The 22972-nt window shown below is 44.5% G+C and overlaps 1 protein-coding gene across 6 annotated transcripts in view; it reads right to left on the bottom strand.

The window, feature by feature from the left end:
- Positions 1–579: 579 nt before the first annotated feature.
- Positions 580–22972, bottom strand: part of LRRC2 (leucine rich repeat containing 2) — a 42266-nt gene continuing 19873 nt past the window's right edge. For all 6 annotated transcript variants that reach the window (XM_045778712.2, XM_045778711.2, XM_087867103.1 and 3 more), the window contains exons 3-9: positions 18586–18793; positions 16760–16916; positions 15677–15813; positions 11382–11527; positions 9680–9835; positions 5137–5273; positions 580–2774 (exon numbers count right to left, since the gene is read on the bottom strand). In XM_045778712.2, the coding sequence (XP_045634668.1) occupies positions 2725–2774; positions 5137–5273; positions 9680–9835; positions 11382–11527; positions 15677–15813; positions 16760–16916; positions 18586–18793 (991 nt within the window). In that variant the 3' untranslated portion in view covers positions 580–2724. The remainder of the gene's footprint in view (positions 2775–5136; positions 5274–9679; positions 9836–11381; positions 11528–15676; positions 15814–16759; positions 16917–18585; positions 18794–22972) is intronic.

The raw sequence follows: 22972 nt of genomic DNA, 5'->3' as shown, positions 1-22972 counted from the left end.
CATTAAGGGAAGTGGATGTTGAATGATTTGTGAGCTCACTAAAGACTAGCATCGAGAACTTTAATTTCAGGAAAGAATCAGAAAGTCCTTTAAAATTCCAAGAAACGTTATTACATGATCAAAAGTTACTCTGATAACACACAGTGCTCCCATAGGGTGGGAGAAGCTAGGCCAAGTGCTGTCCCTATGAACCAGGAACGCACCAGAATTAGGACCCAGGAAATGAGAATCCCATAAACCTACGGCCACCACAACACAACACCTCAAAGTACACTTCCCTCCCACTCGGGACTAGGGAGATTTAAGAGACGTGTTGAGGAGGGAAGGAAGGGACGCAAAAAGGAAAGACAATAACTGATTTCTGGAGCTTACTGTTTGCCATCATCAGGAAGCTACCCTAAACTGGTGTTTGGCGAGCACACCTAATGGTCATTCTAGAAAGCTCCAGTCAAGAAATGTGGTGTGGTCCTTGCTGGTTGTTAAAATGCACTACTCGGTGATGTCACCCAAGTGTCTCTGCCCCATAACAATCCAACATCTGAAAAACAGGTAGAATAATAAGGTTTTGGAACAAGAACATTTTTCTTCTAGGAATTACATTTTATTCTTTTCTTCATATTGCTTTAATGCTCATACATATATCCTGCTATGGCAATTCCTTTTCCAGATTATGAATCAGTCCAAATGTATCATGTAGAATTTTCAAATCTCTATGATATTTCCACTAAGATGCCTTATCATCTTGCTGCATTTTTGCATTTACATGAATCAATTAAATAGTATCTCTACAAACCTTATATTCAAACAGTATATGTGGTATGGGATATTACGTAACATGAAATAATTATCTGTCAGTGCAGTAATTTTTCCTTTGTTTATATGTAGCACCGACACAAGGTTTTTGCACAAAAGACTGGTTTTATTGACACAGATTTTACATAAGTCATGGACAATTTGTGTGAAAGCCCCTATTTGCCCCCTTTAGAGATTTATTTTCCATTTGTCTATATATAACGTATACCTTGGCATGAAATGAAATTTCAAAACCATTCAAGGAGTACAACTAATAAATTTGAATTCCATTTTTGAAGAGCTAAAAAGAAAAAATACAATTGTTTGAGGTTCCATTGAAGTGATTTCTCATTTTCCTACTCTTTTCATCTCTTAACCTACTTCTCAGAGTTTGTCTTTAACTTGAGGCAACCCTCCGCTGAAGCATTGCCATATGGTTTTAGAACGCTCCGCCTGCTTGGCGTCTGTTGAGGATAAAACACGGAATTATGATGAAATCGATCAAGACAAAATGTGGAGGGTGTCAATAGTGGCCCCTCCGGGGACACACTGTTCTTCAGATAAGAGAAAATAAAAATCACCCTTCGTTTCTTCCAAAAAACCCAATCGGCTTGACTTGAGTGTCCAATATGACAGCCACCTGTGGCAATCTAAATTTAAATGTAATTAAAAGCCCTTAATTAACTAAACTAAAAGTTCTTCAGTTACACCAGTCATTCAAGTAGTCAAAAAACACATGTGTCTGGTGGTCACTACATTTGGACAGCACAGACATAGACCATTTCCATCACTGCAGAAAATTCTATTGGACAGCGCTGAACTAGACCATGTAGGAGTCAATTCATATAGGAATATACATGAATATACGCACTCTTTTCCTTCTTAGTCACAAAAGCTACTTGCTAAAGCTTATCTGCAACTCACAATCTTGTTTCTTTTAGCTCAAAATAGTGGTATAAAAATAGACATTTGTACAATTTCTCCAAATCATATGATGTGGTGTAAGAGTCCAAAGCCCTATCACGAATCCCATCTTTGCCAACAAAAAACAGTCTCATGAGCACCCTGTGGACTGCAGCATTATGGCCATGGGCAGAGTTCTCCCGGGGCACCTGTCAGGAAGCTTTGCTAGGGGCTCCTCATCAGCATGGACTAGTTATCTCTGCTACCTTGTACGGCCACCCTGGAAGAGGAGTCCTTAGGGGATTGCCTTTGCTCCCTGCTCTAAGGTGCATCCTGGGACTCCCGAGTTGCCCATTCAGGACAGGGGGACCATCCACGCAGGCCACGTAAGGCTTCCCAGGACGGACCAGCCAGGCCCGCAATGCCTCTGCGAGGCCAACCAGCGCACCATTTGAGTGTCCTGTGCCCAATGCATGGGCAGACAATTCAGCCCTTCTTTCGACTTTCGATGCCCAAATTATACGTAAAGTCTTTCCTGAGACCCTACACTTACAAAATACAATGAAAACATATGAAAATAGCAGTTTGTATAAACCGAAGGAAAGCTTTTCTCAGTAAAAGAAACAATTCATTAAAGCTCTTTCAAAATAAAATAAAATCTCATTTGGCTAGTCCCATAGAAATGCTCTTTTTACAACCCCTTTATCCCTGGATTCCTAAAAACAGTGCAATCAACTTCAGATTTTGGTCTCTAGGTTATAATTTTTTAAAAATGACAAGTTTTCTAAAATAGTAAATGTGCATTACTTGGAAACAAGTATAGGCAAACAAACCTTGATATATAAGCCCATTTATCAATTCTCCAGTCCACAGAGAAAAGGATTTGCAAATGTGAAATCTGAAAAGTCATTCTTCCTAACTATGACTGTGGTTTCTAGACTGCGTCCTTAAGTGCAAACCTTATTCCGCAACACCAAGATTTATAGCTCCACAGCACAGGGAGAGTCTGCGGTCTTCTGGTGGATGGTATCAAAGCTGAAGGCTAAAAGATACTTTGGTGGTATAGCTGGGGACCGATTCTGTAACAAAAGGAACAAAGATATGCAACCATTCCCCATTTTATCATGTTCACACACAAATTCCTACCACTTCCTGTGATAAACAGACTTATCTATCACCATTAAGTCAGCTTTCACAAATGTCTAGTCATGCTTTAGAAACACTGAGATCCAAGCTAGAATTATTAACCCTCATTCTTTTGCAATCTTTCCAACAAACGGACACAGCTACATCAGCATCTGAGAAACTGTATGACCCTAAACTAAAAACTGACAGATCAGAAACAGACGCCCAAGGACCCAAGACAGCAGGTAAGACCCTAGGTGGAAGGGAAGATGGTTTATAAGCAAACCTTGGGCTATCCCTAAACCAAGCATGATCTTAGTAAGTACCCCTTTACTCAGTCTTGCTCTTCCCACCGGTTACTGCCCACTCTCCCTTCACAGTCAAATTTTGTCAAAGGATAGTCTACACCAATGGCTCTCAAGGTCAAGTTCCCAGACCCAAGGCGTCAACATCACCTGGGACCTTGTTAGAAATGCACATTCTAGGTCCTACCCCAGAGGTGCTGAGTCAAAATCTCTGAGGGTGGGGCCTGCAGGTGATTCTTAGGGTCACTAACGCTTGAGGACCAGCAAAGGGTTTCATTTGCTCATCATTCTTGAATCCCATGAGGTTGGAGGTCCACCTCACTCACTGAAGTGACTCACTAAAGCTACTTTTTTTCCCCTTAGCTATGGACTCTGGTCAAAACCAGCTGAGTATCGGCAATATCATATGAACCAATATGAATATATGAAGGATAGAATTATTATAATTATTTAGAAATAACTGAATGAATTCAAAAGCTATCATCACTAAAGTTAATCTTACAAACCAAACGATTTTATCGCTGACCAACAGATCCAAAGCTAACTACCTATTTTCTCTAATTCTTTCTTGTATTTTGAAACAATAGCTCTCGGGTGCCTGGGTGGCACAGTGGTTAAGCATCTGCCTTTGGCTCAGGGCGTGATCCCAGCGTTATGGGATCGAGCCCCACATCAGGCTCTTCCACTATGAGCCTGCTTCTTCCTCTCCCACTCCCCCTGCTTGTGTTCTCTCTCTCGCTGGCTGTCTCTATCTCTGTCGAATGAATAAATAAATAAAATCTTTAAAAAAAAAAAAGAAACAATAGCTCTAAAATGTAATTATGGATACATCTATAAAATACAACAATAAAGGCTTTCACGAGAGGAAACTTATACAACCCAAAGTTAAATTTTGGCAAAATAAATGGTTCTGCTCTTTGTTTCGTGTTTCATATAAATTTCTCATTTATTTCATACTATTTCAGCATTCAAGATTGGGGATGGCCAAATGGATTGGAGATAACTGCATAGAGATTTGCTTAATTTAGTTGAAGAAATTTTTTAATTTGCCAAATAAATGGCATTTTTCATTCATGTCATGAAAACCCAGAATATCTGAATGTGACCAATCATCCTTAGTCTATGAACAGGCAGCCATACTAGGAAGAAGGTGGTGATTAAAAGAACAAAGGGTGACTTATGTTTGTGTGTTTGCAGCAGAAGGAAGGGCTTCTAACCTTCCAGAACACTTTGGAAACAGCCCCTGGGGAAGCTGCTTCCTGTTCTTTCCTAAGGTCCCATGACCTCCCTGTGCTTCTCTGTATTATCTCCACCCTTGGGAAACCAAAGCTAAAGGGATCTAGGTAATAGTCTGCCATCTTGTGTTTTTCCTTTTGTGATTTTTATATAAGAGGACCTTGATTTATGTAAGAAACGACTTTTCCTAAAATTGAATTTAAATGGATTTTGAAATGGAATCTTATTTTCCCATTAACTGGGATACTCTTTTGTCAATGCCATTTTCTTAAAAACTCATGTTCAGTTAGTAATGCAACGTCTCAAGTATATGTTTCTGGGCCTCTCTGTCAAATTATTGATGATGTATCAAGTATTCAAGTACACTAGAAAAATTTGATATTTTAAAGAAACTATATATATTTGGTCCATGGAAAAATAATCAATTAACAAATTAACTTTATGTCATTGTGACTCATGTCAATAAATGTGTTGCATGAGCACATGAAATTCCGTATATTCATTTAAAAGAATTTTATTTTAACTTTTTAAAGATTATGTTATTTATTTATTTATTTATTTATTTATTTATTTATTTATTTATGTGAGAGAGAGAGAGCTAGGAGAGGGGCAGAGGGAGAGGGATAAGTAGACTCCGCACCGAGCGCAGAGCCCAAATGCAGGGTTTGATCTCAGGACCCCGAGGTCATCACCTGAGTGGAAATCAAGAGTTGGACACTTAACTGACTGAGCCACCCAAGGGCCCCTAAGATAATTTTAAATATGATTAACGTACCTCTTTCTTTAACATCTTCGATATAGGCTTTCAAAAATTCTTTATCAAAGCATTGACGATCTCGTTCACTTTCCATCACTTCGACATCATCTTGACATCGGGTATTATCAAGAGGATTGTCCATAAGGCTTACAAATCTATTCGAGAAAATACGGACAATATCACATTTTCACCTGTACGTGTTTAACCACAGAATTCCTCTCATAAGAAGTCAACCTCCGTGGCCCTAAATCTCAAGTTCTTACTCATCCTTGAAGGTCACGGAAGATCACGTAATATTAGCGTATCAGTGGAACTGCCACGTGGAATAACCCAACAGGATTACGGAATCAGTCCTGCTCAGAGGCTTGGTGGGGCAATGAGAGCTACTTAGCTACAGATGGAAGACAGCGGGCAGGAGACCCTGAGGTGGACACTAACACTCACTCTCCGTCAGACCCTTCACGCACCGGATCGTGTCCTGCCATGTTTGATATTACTCCCAATGAATGATATCAAACTCTAAGATGAGGCGGCGTTAAATTATAAAGAACTCAGACGGTCACTATCCTCACAACTGAAAAGACAGATACGCCTACCCAAAAAAGAAGCTCAAGGAGAGAAACTAAAATGACATTTGCTCTCCTGTCTTTACAGTTTTGAAAGATGTTTTGATGTGAAAGGCAATGTAATTATTTCGATTCAAACTTGGAAATCCCTCCAATAGTCTCCGGCTGCAAGTGTGGGCCCTGCTGGCTTGGGTGGTATTGTTCTCATTGGTTTGTGGAAGTTCTATACATGTGGAAGATAAAGCCCACCTGCCCTTTTTTAGTACATGTATTTCCCAGTTCATCTTCCTTGTAATTTTATTTAATGTCTAAATGTGGAGAAAGCAAAAAAGTTTCAATCTCTTTGTGGATAAATCCACGCAACTTTTCCTTTGCAAGCTCTTTTTTTTTTAAGGTTCTATTTATTTATTTGAGAGAGGGAGAGAGAGAGAGAGAGACAGCTTGGGGGGGGGGCACAGGAAGAGGAAGCCCGACACGGGGCTCAATCCCAGGACCCTGGGATCACGACCTGAGCCCAAAGCAGACACTTAACCGACTGAGCCACCCAGGCGTCCTCTCTGCAAGCTCTTTGATTGAGTTAATTTTATCATCTATCCCCATCCAAAAAAAAAAAAAAAAAGCCTGTATTTTATCATTCTTCAATGTTTTATCACAGTAATCACTGTACGTATTTTAAAATTTGAATAGTGCAAGGATACTTTTTAACTTAAAACCATAGTGTCTCACCCGATCTCTGTGTCTCAGATCCCCAGAGGCAATCTCTTTCATCAATCATTATTTTTACTTAACCTACTTTTAGGTAGGATCAATACTTCAATGTTGTTTAATCAAGTGGGATGGAGGTATTCCTTCCCTTCTCTTCAGTTCCCCAACCCTCCCACCTCTCAGTTTTTATGATCTATACTTTCACTTTTTCAACATTCCACTATGAAAATTGCCAACATTCAGAAAAGTCAAAAAAAAAAAAAAAGTTAGAGTGAACAGCCCTGTCCTCACTACTTGGTCCATACTTAAGATCTTACTGCACCTGCTTTATCACATACCCATCTGTGTATCCAACCCCTTGATCTACTCATCGAGCCACCTTATTTTCTGATGCATTCAAAGCACGTCACAGACATCAAATACTTTTACACCGTTAACACCAACGCCATCTGCATTCTGATCCGAAACCATATATAACTTTTCTATCTTGCCTGCAGTTTGATTCTAAAATTGAAAAATTCATGTTTTTGTGACAATTATGTGGAAAGGCTCGGTGACACCTTCATGTTTAAGGCTAAGACCACAAAATGTTGGCTGGGCATCCACACGTGCAGACCGTCCTTGCCCAGGTGCCAGCCCACATGTGGGTGACCACACGGGCAAAGAGCTGCTAGTCCCTGGTGAGTCTCTAAACATAAAAATCCAGGGTCTTTCCCTCTACGGCCACCCTAGATGAAACCTCAGACTTTTGGTCAGATGCTGAGTGGTCTACCCAATGGAATCGAGGAGGAGATTGGAAGGCGGGGGATCATTTGTTTATATGAAATTGTCCTTTTGTTTTTAGCACCCTGCCTCAATCTGCACCAACCCAGACCTGGAATTTCTGACCATGTGCTTCTTCGGAGTTGTCCAGGGCCAATGGGCTCATTTCTTGGTTTGGTCTCGGAGCTTGAGCCTATTCCATTCTATTTTTATCAGTCACCACTGTTGCGTCTGCCTTCCCCTGCTTTCTCCATCCTGGCGGGCTTATAGGTTTTATCTTTTTCCTCATCTCAACAGGGTCTCAAGAGGGATGATCAAACCACTATCAGTAACATGGCATTTCTTATTCTTTTTATAGTCTCCTTTTTCTATTTAATCTGTGGCTTAATCTAGATGTCTCCCTATACGACACAGCATATATATGGCTATAGGCCATAAGCTTTCTGACCCTGTAAAGTGAACAACGGGCTTTGTCTTTCCCTAATTAGCCCACATCCCTAATGGTGTATTCAGTCATCAGACCTTCCTCACTGGTTTACGAAAATCCCCGTATCATAGATGAGACTCACTTCCAGTACTACCTACTCTGTTTAATAATTTATCTACAAATCATTGCCTCGCACCACCTCATTTTGATTATTATACCTTTTTTTTAAAGATTTTATTTATTTATTAGACAGAGATAGAGACAGCCAGCGAGAGAGGGAACACAAGCAGGGGGAGTGGGAGAGGAAGAAGCAGGCTCCCAGCGGAGGAGCCTGATGTGGGGCTCGATCCCATAATGCCGGGATCACGTCCTGAGCCGAAGGCAGACGCTTAACCGCTGTGCCACCCAGGTGCCCCTGATTATTACACCTTTTAAACACATTGTCATTCTCAGTAAGGCAAAACTCTGTCCCGTTACTCTTGTTTTCGAAAATTATTGTTGTTGTTCTTAGCTTGTTGCCTTTCAGATATACTTTCCAATCAGTTGTTCAAGTGCCACAAACGAAATCCCACTGGAGATATGGCTGGAATCACATTACACTGAAGTATAATTTTTCAAAGAAATCGCATCTTTATCTCCTTTTTATCCAGAAAAGTCACAGTATGTCTTTCCAAATACTCAAAATTTCCTTGGTAGCCTTTGGGAACATTTTTTCGTTTTCTTCACATAAGAGAGCAATTTTACTAGCATTTTTTCTAGATTTCTTTTTTTAGATTTTTATATTTTTGGCTAATACAACTACTGCCATCATTTTGTCCATTATTTTCCTATAGGTTATTCCTAAGAAACCAGTGAGACATAGAGGTCTTAATGCACACTTATATCCAGTGTTTTTATTAAACTTTTATTAATTCAAAGAGCTTCCATCTGATTCTTTTAGATTTCCAAGTCCTACGATTATATCATTTGAATGACTCCCGACCAGGAGTTCCCTTCCTGTCCTTGGTCGTGAAGTTGCCACGCCTGCTCCTGGTTGCCCAAGTGTGGAAGGGGCTCCAAGGTGGGGGAGGGTCCTGCTCCCCCTCCCATCGGGGGGTGCCTCTTCTTATCCAGAAGACATTCTTAAGACGGCCAAGGGCAGGGGAAGATCCATTCCGGTGGAAGGAGCATAGTGGGCCAGTGGGGAGAAATGTCATAACCCTGTTCATCTTGTGTTTAACTCGGAAATGAATGTAGTCTCTCTCTTTGCAATAGTTCACTTCTCTATTTCTGTCTGCTATGCACCTTATTGCCAAGGTTGGAAGATGAGAAAGGTTTATGCCGACAGCGACCATTTACCACTGAAAGAACTGGACGTCTCTGGGAAATTGAGTGGTGGTTTGAGCAAACACCTGGTGCTTAAGGCAGGTGGGTCTCTGGACACGGGGAGCACGTGGCTCTCACGGGAGCAGCCACGTGTCCAGGGGGTCTGGAGTCAGCTTCCCGGGAGGGTGGAGCTAGGGCTTCTCAAGTTCACTTTCAAGATCAGAAGACTGTTCAATGTCTCACGCCAGATTAGAATCTGTATCACATTTGCAGGGATGGTTTTTCTTCGTTTGGGGTGGTTCACAGGTTCCTTTAAGGAAACCAAAAAAGGGTAAGACAACCAGGGAGCCCTGGGAATGTGCTTTGTAGCACTTCAAACGGCCGTAGCATTTTGTCCAGAAATCCTCTGGAATCGACCTCCCTGTGCCATTGGCCAAAAACTTTAAAATCCTGTAAAAAGGCAAGTGAGGGGCGCCTGAGTAGCGCAGTCGTTAAGCGTCTGCCTTCGGCTCAGGGCGTGATCCTGGCGTTCCGGGATCGAGTCCCACATCGGGCTCCTTGGCTGGGAGCCTGCTTCTTCCTCTCCCTCTCCCCAGCTGTGTTCCCTCTCTCGCTGGCTGTCTCTCTGTCACATAAATAAATAAAATCTTTATAAAAAAAAAAAAGGCAAGTGAAACTTCTGGGAACTGGGATCAGGTCCTCCGAGCCCAAGAACCACCCAATCTGGTTCCTGAGACAGGTGGGCTCCAGGTGCTCCTTACCGCACGCGTGCATGTCTCTACGGGGATCTACTCACTTTAAAGGTGTGGATGAGTCACACAGGGCAGTCGGGAGCTCCACCAAGTGGTCCCCACTGACGACTAACAAGGTGAGCTTCTTTAAGTTAAGCAAGGCGTAAGGAAGGTACGTCAGCTTGTTCTTATACAAGAGAAAGGTCTGCAGTTCTTCCAGCCTGAGAAGTAAAAGGGATTAGACTTGTAAGGGTTAATTTCATAGCGGAGAAAAACAAAGTGAATGGCAAATAAATTCGGGTATGGAATCCCTAGGCAGTTTATTTTATATATGTGACCCTTATGAGAAGAAACGGACTTTAAAATTTAAATAAAGTCATGCCAGGGGACACGATTTGGGTTTTTTTTACATTTTCACTGGCTTAATTGCCAAGCAAAGACAAATAGAGCAGCAGGATAAGCAAACTGCACATTATACACTAGTCTGGGAGGGGCCTGACCATCAGTACATCTCTCCAAGTTCTGCCGCATTCTCCGGAACCCAGGAACCGTACTGGGGATGGGGCCGAGAATGAACAGATTTGGGCAACAGATTTGCTGGTGTATATCTTGAAAGCCCAGTATTCCTCTCCCATCATATTTTCTAACTTTAAAATGGAAAGAAACCTGCAGAACGAAAAGGAAACGAGCAACATGCACTCCAAATATGTTTTATTTGCTTTCCATTTTATTCTAACTCGGTGACCCCCCCTCCAGTTTTTTCTTGCATTCATTTAAAAAATCTTGACCGATCCCACAAATATTTCACCAAGTTCCCCTCGTGTTCCGAACTAAAACAGTTCCCACTTAGTGTCACAAACGTGGAAAGCACCGATACACATCATAGGTACCAGGAGAAGAAAACGGTCATGTGAGTGACCTTCGGAACTAAGTCAGTTTTGGCTTCTGTGTCGCGACAGCTTACTTATTACGCTCTATGCTTATAAAGAAGACTGTGGATCCCAGGAGGCCAGAAACTTTGTTACATTCACCATTTTAAACTCTGGGCCTGCCATACAGGAGCCTAATATCATTGGCGGAATGAATGAATGATATAAATGAGCGAATGAATGGATCTTACGTGACTCAGTGTAATTTATTTTTTTTTTTTTCAGTAAGCGCTATGCTCAACGTGGGGCTTGAACTCACGACCCCATGATCAGGATCGCGTGCTCTGCTGACTGCGCCAGCCAGGCGGCCCAGGGTAATTATTTGTTGAACATGAAATACAAGGATATCATTGGAAAAACCTTACTCATCCTATCAATTTTGTTTGAGAGACTATGTGTGATAAATCAATAAGTGAAACCAATAAAAATGATCCTTACTGATATTCTAAACCTAGAGTAATACGTTCCTCTTCCACATATTACGTATATATCAAGACATAGAGTGATACATTTCTATTCCAAATATAATAAAGATGGGGGAAAAGAGGGGAAAGGAAAGTTAATGGTGTCATTCTGTTGAGGACTCGAGTAAACGGAAGTTCACCAAGCCAACAGAGAGGTGTTCAAATGCACATACATACACACGCACATGTATGAGGCAGACCGGAAACTGTCTTATTATATAAAGCACGAAACTCATCTCCCAGAAACAATAAGCGCTTGGAAAACTCACTGACTTCAAAGACCACTCGTGTGTTAGGCACGTTTCAAATGGTAACGGAGTTTAAGGCGTTAGTAACTGAGTCACACACCTCACCTTCCGAATGCAAGTAGCTACCTGTCTATATCTTGGGGCAGGTCATTCAGGCTATTGTTGCTGAGATCCAGCCACTGCAAATTACACATCCTGAGGACACAGATCGGGACGCTGGCAAACTTGTTCGCTGAGATATCTACAAATGTAACTTGCTTCAAGTTACTCAACTAGAAAGGAATAACAACATATTCTAATTACTTTTGTAAGAGCGGGTATGTTTGACTAGTAATTTTCAGGTGCTATTTCTTCCCAAAGGCACTTCTAAGAACAGATGCAACACAAATCGGGAGAGTATGTATTTTGGAGCGCTGACGATGTGCTCCATGCCGGGTAGTCTGAGATCAACAGCATGCAGGCGCTCCCCTCCAGGAGGTCACACTTTTGAAAATAAGCAATGCCATTTTATGTAGCAAGAACCAACGTGAAGAAGTTTTCAACTGGGTGCGATCGGTAACACAGACATAAGGGGCTAATGTGCCGATGTCATGTTGGGGGGGGAGGGGCGGGTAAGGGAAGGGGTCAGGAAAGATTTCATGGAGAATGGAGTTTTTAGGGTCCTGAGGTTCCTCGACAGGTGGAAAGATAGGGAAGGGGACTCCGGGTGGGGAACAGCATGTGCAAAGTCACAGAAGACAAAAAGTGTAAGCCTTAAAAAAAAAAAATAGAATGACTTGAAGACGGCCACAAGGAGTTTGGCAAATCTTAAAAAGACTCACATTTGAACTCATGAAGGGACGTGGCAACCGATCAGAAATCTGTATTCCTTATGTCTCATCTCCATAATTTGTGTTTTTAAACATGGTAACCAGGGGCGCCTGGGTGGCACAGCGGTTAAGCGTCTGCCTTCGGCTCAGGGCGTGATCCCGGCGTTACGGGATCGAGCCCCACATCAGGCTCCTCCGCTATGAGCCTGCTTCTTCCTCTCCCACTCCCCCTGCTTGTGTTCCCTCTCTCGCTGACTGTCTCTATCTCTGTCGAATAAATAAATAAAATCTTTAAAAAATAAAAATAAAAAAAAAATAAACATGGTAACTGGATATGTAGGGAAGAATACTTTTTTATTTCAAATGCAAATCTGCAAATATTGAACGAAGTAGGAAAAGTGTCTCGTGTTTGGATTTGCTTTTATAAGTCGGGTCATGGCTGCGACATATAGAAGGAGCACCTTTTACTGACTTATTTTCAGAGTCCACAAACAACATTTGGGCTGCCTCTCAGAACACATTTTCTAAACTGTTACACAATATTCAATATGGAGCCAGTTGGACCAACAGAAGGAATGACTGAAATCTAGAAAAGAAAGAGGCAGTAGACTTATGCCTTTCTTTGCCTTAATATGATACCTAATTCCCTATTGCCACATTGGCTTTAGGGACACACAGGTCAAACTCACCCCTTTGAATGGGCACATTCTAATTTTGCTCTTGTTTTGAATTTATGGAAATGAATGTGAAAACAGTAATGTGACAGTGAATAAGCAGTCAAAAAAGATGTTTGCAGTGCCCATAATTCAGTCTAAAGTTTCTGACTGTGGTACCAGAGTTCTCAGATCGGCAGAAAAATCAACACTGGGTTACCATCAGTCTCGTCTTTCTTCTTTTTACAATAAATGTAGAAGGAACATTTTTCAGACTGTAAAAAAGTAAGTTCTTTCCTTTTTTTTTTTTATAAGATTTATTTTTTTGACAGAGTGAGAGAGAGCACAAGCAGGGGAGCAGCAGGCAGAGGGAGAGAGAGAAGCAGGCTGCCCGCTGAGCAGAGAGCCTGACATGGGGCTTAATCCCAAGACCCTGGGATCATGACCTGAGCTGAAGGCAGACGCTTAACCGACTGAGCCACCCAGGCGCCCCAAGGTCTTTCCTTTAAATACCCTCAATAAGTTAAGACTTCTGTGAACGTTAGAATAAGGAAAATCACAGTGGCATCAAACCAGCAAGGAGAGCAAATGCCTGGATGGAGTCATTCCGCACTAGCTACCGTCATCAAAGGCAAAATGAAACACTCATAAACTCTTTTGAAAAGTAGTTACATTTGCCTGAAAATTCCAGTGCTGTCCAGATAAAAATCTGACAGTCAATCAGAGTATACAACACTCACTTACAAAGTGAAGTTTCATTATCTTTACCTTTGTCTCAAAATTCCTGGTAGTTCCCTCCATGGGTCATTCATTCTACTTGTGGTCTGTTTGAACCTGAATTCGGGATTGTGTCAATTATTTGTGGGAGAAGCTTCCTCGTGAAGACAGGTGCAATGATGCGAATACATTGAACCCTAGCAAACCATACACTTAAAAATGGTCACAATGGTAAATGTAATACTATGTGTTTAACCAAAAAAAAAAAAGTTTTAATGCCCGCATTTGGATATGGCATCCAGGCAAACAGTGCTTTCCTTAGTCTGTAGAGACCAGAACCTGGGGTGCTGTGTGCTTCCTTTGGAAACATACAAGTTGGACACATGAGGCTGAGACCTGACCTGTCACTGGCTACATAGTTTCTATTTATCTTGAATAAGCCATAGTTTGAACAGGTGGCTGAAATTTATGGCCAGTGAGAGCTCTCCAGGCTGGAAATAGTGAAGTTATATATAAGAAGAGTCAGTGAGCTATTATAACAGAGCCAACTGGGGAACTGTAACAAGTACAGTGCATTTACAGAATCCCATTCGAAGCAAAGAGCCTAAAAATCGATATCCTGAGTACATTTTCTCCCACCTATGTCAACATAGGTGAATCAGCAGGACATTGCTGTTTGCCAGGAAAAAAAAAACAAACCCAAATTGTGGTTGCCTAGGGCTGCCTAATATGCCCACTCGTGTGGATTAACTGCAAACAGGGGGGACAGAATTTTGAGGGAATGCTAGAAAGATCCTAAAAGTGAATTATGGTGAATTGTACACTTATGGCTAAATCTGGGGGTCTATAAATTATATCTCAATAAAAGGCGGGGGGAGAGAAGGAACAGCGAGGCGAGCCTAGAAAGCTATTGTCCAGTCCAGATGGTGGACAGCACGGCTTAGACTAGGGTGTTGGTGGCAAGGTGCTGGGTGGGGGTCAGATGCAGAACCTATTCTGAACAGGACTTACTTACAAGCTCAACAGGACTTACTTACAGAGTGGATACGGGGCGTGGGAGCAAGAGAAGTCAAGATGACTTGGCTTGCTTCCAGCCTGGACCACCGAAGGAAGACCGAGCCAATTTCTAAACTGGGGAGACCCGGGGGCGCCTGGGTGGCTCAGTCGATCGAGCATCTGCCTTTGGCTCAGGTCATGATCCTGGAACCCTGGGATGGAGTCCTGCATCAGGCTCCCTGCTTAGCAGGAAGCCTGCTTCTCCCTCTCCCTCTGCCCCTCCCCCTGCTTGTGTGTACTCTCTCTCTTTCTCTCTCTGTCAAATAAATAAAGTCTTTTAAAATAAATTAATTAAATTAAATAAATAAACTGGGGAGGCCTGGGGAATGAGCAATCTCATGCAGGAAGTCATGCCCCTAGGTGGATGCCCTCACCTGGACCACTCGCGGGCATTTCCTGGGGCGATGGTGGAAGCAGCCACTTCCTCCCACCCAGAAGTTTCCAGGCAGGGAGAGTAACACCCCATCTAGGACTCTATTCAGGAGCCAGGGCCTTGTCAGCACCACGCCAGCAATACTGTTTCCAGTCTGCTCGCTACCAGCAGGATTATGAGATTTCTATCTCCCTTCAGCGTAAAAAGCCTGTTGAGTTTTGTTTGGCAACACTCTTCCCTCTCAGTGGCTCCATTTCATCAGAATGTGATTTTAAATCATTTCTCCAGTGAATACAGACCAAAAGCCACTAGTGAATATTGTTTAAATTAATGGACTTTCAAAATCCTATCTGTTAAGACTACTTTGGTTATCTACACGTTTCTATGAATATATAAGCTTTTTTCTTTTAATTTTACGCCCTTTATTTCCAACTGTTTCCAATTTGCTTTACCACTGTGGATAAATAAATCCGGGTCTGCATTATAGACAATAGGCATCATATATTGAATAGGAGTTAAATGAAAATATCTTGTATGAAAACAGGTTTTGCCTAGTTTTGTTTGTTTCTTTTTGATAACTTTTCTGAACTTAAATTCAGCTCCTGGCCTAGTGTAAGAACATGCTAAAAGACCTTCTAATTGCTGGTATAGGGTATTGGGTGTAGGGTGATATAGGGTGATTGAAATGTCAAGAAAGTATGATATAATAAAGATGGATTTCACCTCGTAAAATGTTTTCCCCACATTATAGATCATCCCATGTCATAAGCCTAATAAAAGTAAATCATAGTGCAAAAATGATTGCTTTCTTACCTCAAAGGGGAGCTCGGTTAATTCCAGGTTTCCAGAACAGTCCAGTTTCTCTAGATTTTCACAGTCCCCCAGTTCTGGAGGAATGCTCTTCAGACAGTTGAAACTCACATTGAGTTCTTGCAGGTTCTTCAAACGACCTATCATCCAAACAAATGAACCACCATGGGGAAGAATCTTTAAGGTCTTTTAACAGCAAACACAAGACAAAGATATAAAATATTTGTATAAATGACGAGGGGGGAGACATGAAACGCAACTTTGCATTCGGTTTTTAAGTGCTTTATTAAGCATCAGCTCGTCTTTTATCCTGAGCGTGTCAGTCCTTGATCAGAGCATTTTTTGCTTACTCTCTAGTTAATCCTTCACGAAACTCCAGGCAGCCCCCAGAGCTTCTTCCCACACACCCCAAGAGAAAGAGAAGCAGTAATGATCACTTCATTTTAAGGTACTGCAGTGGAACAGAAAAATGATGGAGAGGGGCGCCTGGGTGGCACAGCGGTTAAGCGTCTGCCTTCGGCTCAGGGCGTGATCCCGGCATTATGGGATCAAGCCCCACATCAGGCTCCTCTGCTGTGAGCCTGCTTCTTCCTCTCCCACTCCCCCTGCTTGTGTTCCCTCTCTCGCTGGCTGTCTCCATCTCTGTCGAATAAATAAATAAAATCTTTAAAAAAAATGATGGAGAATTATAAAATGTTGATCAAAACAACATAACAGGCTACACTAAACTTACACGGGAACAATTGGTCGTATTTTATGTTTGCAATGAACACGTCACTGCATGCTTAACTTTCTAAAACTAAAAGAAAATAAACTAAAAGTTCCTAAACACGGCATTGCTCACTCATGAGACTTCTCGTTTCTGAGCCGTCGGCGAGTGTCTGCCTGGGCTGAGTTCTGCAGGTGGATCTGGTATCACCGCCCCGAGGGGACCTTGCGAACTAACCAGCAGCTCTGGGAACACAGGAAACAGCCCCACGCAGCAGCATCCTGGGCCAGGAGGGGAAGGAAGTGCCACGCCGCCACCTGCCCACCAGCTGCCTGCTTGCCAGACAAGAACACGGAGGCTCCTGCTGGGGAACATACCGATTTCAGCTGGAAGACAGGAGATTTGGTTTTTGGGCAGATCCAGAATTCTCATCGCCTGAAACAGCTCGATATAGGTAGGAATGATTTGAATCAGGGTATTACTGATATGCCATTCTTTCAGGTGTGTCTGCTCCTTCAACGAATCTGGGAGCTCCTAAAACAGAATGAATGACATCAGTCACTACTAGGTCCTCAAGGTGTCGGAGCCGAGAGGCGGCATGCACAAAGCCAACAAGTACAACCAGGCATTTACGTGAAAGGCAAGAAGCGAGAGAGCATGGGTGAGAGCATCCACAGCCTAACCTTAGCCCGCTCCACAGCCCCTCCAAGAAGCCCCTTTAAGACTCTAGGGTTGTCATTAATTTCACAAGAGCGGATTGGCCCAATTTCAAACTCACTGTGAATTCCTGATATTAAGATCAAACGCCCAGTGAGCACAGACAACCTGGCTCACACCCATAGCCACGACATACATCAGTGATTTACAACACACTGATTTAACATCTTCTGAAAACAAAATCTGTCCATGCATTGGATTTTAAAATTTGTGCTACGTTTCCCTCCCTAGTTGCTTGATAAAGATCTAATAGTTGCTGTGCCAAGTTTCTCAATGTTTTCCTGAGTCTACCATAGGAAAGAGCACCAGAAAGATAGCAGGGAGACCTGAACGCCAGGCCAGGCTCTGCCTCTTTCCCAGGCGCACCACCTCCCTGGGCCTTCACTTGTGAAGGGACGGGGAACTCAGCAGCACCCAAGGCCGCCCCTAGCTCAAGGGCTCTGGGATACAACTGCAAAGGTGCTGAGAAGTGCTTATGGCTGGAGGATCTCCAGGGGTCTAGGTAACCCCTGTGGGGTAAGTGCTTAGACCAGGACCATGTTTGATGATGGCACATGAGAATGATTTAATTAGATATGCAGAAGAGCACCTACTGATCTCACTGATGGGGATGCAGGAGAAAGAAGACTAGAGGTTGTACAGTAAGAATCTCTCCCAGTGTCAGAGGGCAGGGCAGCCAACAAGTCGGTGCCATAGAATATGGGCTCATTTAGAACCCGCAACGGCCCTCCAAGGGAGCCAAGGCAGGTGTTAGCACCATTTTACCAGGGAGGAGATAAAATATATGAAAGTGGAGTAAACTACCCCCACATCACATGGACAATAAAGGACGGCCCCAGGATCACCCCCTATAATTCAGTCTCCCAGCCCAGAGTGCCTTCAACCATAGTTGGGGGGATAGAAAGAGATGGAGGGCAAGTTCCAGAGAACCCTGCCCCCCAGAAAGGGACCATGGTCCCAGCTGGCTTGCCCTTGGCATTCTCGGGTGCTGCTTCCACCAGAAAATGTCAGATCATGGGCAAGCTCTGCAGATGCGTCCCCAAGCAAAGCAGCAGGTCGGGGGCAGTGGGAGCAGGAAGCCACCTGTAAACACCTGAGGAAAGAAGGGGGGGGACATCTTTGTCTTGGCCTCAGAATCTCAGGAGGGGTGTTACCTAAAGGCTCAGTTCATTTTAAAAAGGGGGGTGGTGCAAAGAGTGATTTTAAAGGTCTGGGGGAGAGACTACAGGACTAAACACTTCAAAAGCTGTGCCATCCTGGGGAGGGCCGCCGGGGTCCCTGCCCCTGCCAGCCTCAGAGGGATCCCACTGCCCTCCCCGGGACTACGGGGTCTGGCACTGAGGAAGGGAGGTGAGAACCTGGTTCTGAGCAGGCAACTGGCTCCTCCCCATCCATGGGAAAGATCTCTTTGGGCCAAAGCCAAGGCCAATCAATGCCTTAAGCAGAGCTCAGCGGCGCACATGGGGCAGCCCCTTGCTGTACTCACCGTCCACTGCTCCCCCGAAAGTTCAAACACAAATGCACTGCTCCGTTTGTCTCTCTCCTTGGAAAGTGAACTCTGCCTCGCAACGGTATTCCTTTCGATCTTTTCTAGAAGCCTCACGCTGGTGTCTACAAAGCCATTCTTGCAGTATGCAGCCTGGGGGATGCCTTTCCTCCTGCACTCGGCCACGAAGTTCCACTCCTCCTTTATCCTAAATGGACAGCAGAGGCCCAAGTCACGCTCCTGGGGAACTGCCCTCACCTGCCTAGAGTAGCCGGCAGGCCCCCTAGGCGCAGGCGCAGTCCTTCCCCAGGCCGGTGATTTCCCAGGGGCAGCGGGAGACTCAAGCACCATCTCCCCTCCCCCCCCAACCAAACCTCAGCCCTCCCCCCTGCACCTCTTATGTCAGTCCCTCTGCTGTGGGAATGTAAGGGGCATCTTAAACCCTCAGAGTTGTGAATTATCAGCAACTTTGACTGAAAAAGTAGAGAAGGTGAGCGGGATGGAATTCCTGCCTAAAACTTCTACCAAAGTTACCTATGCATGTGATTAATTACAATTTCCTTTGATATTACGTGGTGCTAGCCCAAGTTGTTTTGCTTTGTTTTGTTTTTTAAATGCATGGCTACAGGAATGTGCTCATCTTTCAAGGGCATCTGGTTTGAAATATACAGGCACCCCCAGTTTATAACATGCCTGACAGATCTTTACAACTCCGCAGAAATTAAAGTGAACTTGCAGAAAACTGATAGCAACACAAATAAATCTTGACTACAGACACACCAGTCAATTCTGTCTGGTGGAGGGACAACCCTCCCCCATCTCTGAGGACAGTTTCTTCTGTGTGCAAGTTCATTTCAATTTTCCTGATATCTAAATGCGTCTGTCCTTTGTATTCTCCTTTGAACTGGCTGTTAACACCTCACTGCTTGTGCTCTCGTTCATAATGAGAAAAACCAAATTTTTAACGCACGTTCCTTGTATATCTGCAGCAGAGTCATCACTGCACATTTTTTGAGGGTTAACCTTTAGCACACAGATTGGCTGCCCCGTGAGAAGTCGGGCAGGGGTGCGGTGAGGTGGGGAGAGAAAGCCCAGACCTCTTCCCCTCATCTCTTGTTGGGTTGGGACCGTCAGGGCTCAGAGTTATGATCACCTTCTCCTTTATGTCGCTTCAACTGCTTTGAGTCCTGCCTGGTTTTTTTTCAGACCCCCGACTACCCCCGCCCCCACCCTGTAATGTGCAAATCTTAGGGAATGAGTAAGCAGGGACAGCACGCAGAAGACGTGGAGCCAGGACCCCTGATTCTGAGCCAGGACCACGCTGCTAAAGGAATCGCAGGTGTTGAAACATTCTAGTAAGGGCTTACAGACTGTCTTTCCACCAGTCAAAAGTTAGGAGCATTAGTTAGCAAAGCTCGGTAGCAGCACTAGAATGAGGTTAACGTCAGTGATTCCTCAGGAGAGCTGCAATGCAGGGGTGGGTGGCTGGGGACACAGCTGGACCCTGCCAGTCACCCACTCTCTAGATCCCAATGGATTTTATAAAGACTCTATGTCTACCATATGATCCAGACACTCCATGCCTAGGTATTTCTGTAAGAGAGAGGAAAGCATATATCCATACAAAGACGTGGGCCTATGTTCCTATTAGCTTCAGAGCCAAAAGCTGAAAACAACCCAAGTGCACGCTCCCAGGCAATGCATGCACACACTGCGGCTTATCCACACTGTGGAAGGCTCCTCGGCAATAAAAAGAGATGAACCCTTTATCACACTTCCACATGAGTGAGTCTCCGCATCATGAGGCTGAACGAAAGAATCCATACCCAAAAAAAAAAAAAAAAAATCCACTTATATTAAATGATTTCTAAGACTCTAATAAATGCAAAATCATCTCCAGCGACAGGTAGGAGTGACTGCCCGGGCACCGAGGATAGGGGTTGAGAGTAAGCCTCTTCCTTTCTAGAGTAAAGAAGAGGCTTGGAAGGTGACGAATATGGTCATATCTTGATTGTGGAGATGGTTTTACGGACACATACGTACATCACACTTTTCAAATTGTATCCTCTAAGTACGTGCAGTATCTTTTAAATGCATGTGTAAGTTACGCTCCTCAGTAAGGCTTTTATAAAATACATCTCACGGTCCCATTTTCATCCCCTCCTGCATCCCGCCTCAACCCCCTTGCCCCTGTCTTGCTCGTTCAGGTACACCTAGACCAACCTCAGTTTAGCCGGCATCCACCTCCCCCCAACATCCCCTCCCCGCCCCCCCCCCCGGCTCCGCACCTGCACCCACCCAGGACATGAGCATGGAGGAAAACTCACCGCCTTGCAAACTGGCCTCGCTTTGAATGGTGACCCCAGCAGCCCTACCACACTCCCAAGCTTGTCCCTTTGCCCCAGGCCCTAGGTGACACTCGCACATTTTCTCCCTTTCAAGCAAACCTCCATCGGCGCCTACCCCATCCTCCGTCTCAGAGCTCCTAGTTCAGGGAGGGAAGAAATGGAAGAGAACAGAAGCCCTGGAGCTCGGAGTACCACATCCACGCCACCTGCTCGCTTCTGTTCCTGTCAACGCTGCCTGTGCTTCGGCTGGTCTCAGAGAACTCTCCCAGGTCCTCCCTGTAGCCAACCCCCTCCCGTGCTAAACCAGGGCTCTAACCTGCTCAAGGACTTCCTGCCCCGGGTTCTCTCCTGAGTATTTCCCTCCCGTGGATCACGCCCATCGGCGCATGCGCGCCGTTATTTCTCCCAACCAGAAGGGCAACGCCCTTCTCTACCCCCTGCAACCTCATGTCTTCCATCAAGCCCACTTCTCTACTCCACTTTACAGCCAACCCCACGAAAGAGCTGTGCTGGCTCACATCCACGATTATCCGTTCCCACCCCCACCCTGTTCTCTGTTGAACCCCCTTCATTCAGCATCCCCCTTCTTTGGAAACCATTTTCAAGGTCATCATGACCTCCACTTTGCTGGACCCAGTGGCCAAATCCAGTCCTCATCTTTTCTGACTCGTGGCAGCATTTGGCACAGTCCTGCCTCCCCCGTGAAGGCTAGTTGCCACTTGGCTCCCAGGACCCCTCTCTCTGCCGATTCCACTCCTACCTCTCTAGTCGCTGGGCTGCCCCCCCTCAACTTCCCAACTTCCATATCTCCAAGGTCCCAACACCCAGCCCTTGGGCCTCTGCCCTTCTCTATCTACACTCATTCTTTGGATATCTCCCAGCGCGTGGCTTTAAATATATCTCTCTGCTGATGACACCCAATTATAGTTCTCTAGCCAAGACTGCCTCGCTGAATCCAGACTCCTTGCTTCCCCCGTATCTCCCCCTGAATGTCAAAAAGGGGTCCCCAAATTAACATGGTTCAACCCAAACTCCTAATCCTCACCCTAAAACCTGCCTTTTCCCCATCTCAGTGAAAGGCTTCCAGATGCTCTGGCTAAAAACCTCACACTCATCCTTGACTCTATGCTTTCTTCATACTTCATATCAAATCCATCAAGAGACATGGTCAGCTCTGCGAGAAGCCAACGACTCCTCACCACCTTCCCTGCTTCCATTCTGTCCAAGGCACCATCCTCTCCTTCCACCACTCTTGCCTCCCTACGGTCTTAACTCGACCAGCAGTGCCGTCACAATGGCGGTCACACCCTGTCCTTGGCTCTTCCTTTCACACAGCAAAGCAATGTTCCACTGCGCCTCCAAGGCCCTCCGGAGCTGTGCCCTTGCCGGCCTGTCTGGCCATATCCACTAGAGCATTCGCTTGCTTTTCCGGTCCGCTGACTGGCCTCCTTGCTCTCCCTTGAACACCCACGTCAACCCATGCCTCAGTATTTGCATTGCTCTTGGGTCTGCCTAGGACATTTGTTCCTGAATTTCTTCAGGGCTGTCTCCCCAGGTCTACGTGCACACTTTTTGCTCTTCCAAAACGACTTTGGGTATCATTGGAGTTTCAAGCTTGCCATTAAGCTGGGAGAAAGAGGAACATTTAAAAAAAGTATTTTGCCGATGGCCCTGGCTAGCCTGGCTACCACCCTATCCAGATCCTAGTCAGAGTGAGCTGAGCTGGGGTAAGCGCGCAGCAATCAAGGAGGTAGGGCTTCAGGGTCTATGTATGAGGTCTCCATGTAGTGTTATAAAAGTGGTAAGTTTAAAATGCCAGCACATGGGGTACCCAGGTGGCTCAGTCGGTTAAGTGCCTGCCTTGGGCTCAGGGCATGATCCCAGAGTCTTGGGATCGAGTCCCACATCAGGCTCCCCGCTCGGTAGGGAGTCTGCTTCTCCCTCTGCCCTTCACCCTGCTTGTGTGCTCTCTCTCTCTCTCCCTCAAATAAATAAATAAGATCTTTTTAAAAAAGAAAGAAATCTAAAATAAAAATAAA

This window comes from Ursus americanus, chromosome 14 (assembly GCF_024610735.1).
Source record: "Ursus americanus isolate L20-20 chromosome 14, mUrsAme1.1.p, whole genome shotgun sequence".
In the NCBI taxonomy this organism is placed as follows: Eukaryota; Metazoa; Chordata; class Mammalia; order Carnivora; family Ursidae; genus Ursus; species Ursus americanus.
The sequence above is the reverse complement of the archived record's forward strand: the minus strand, read 5'-3'. Positions and strand labels throughout refer to the sequence as shown.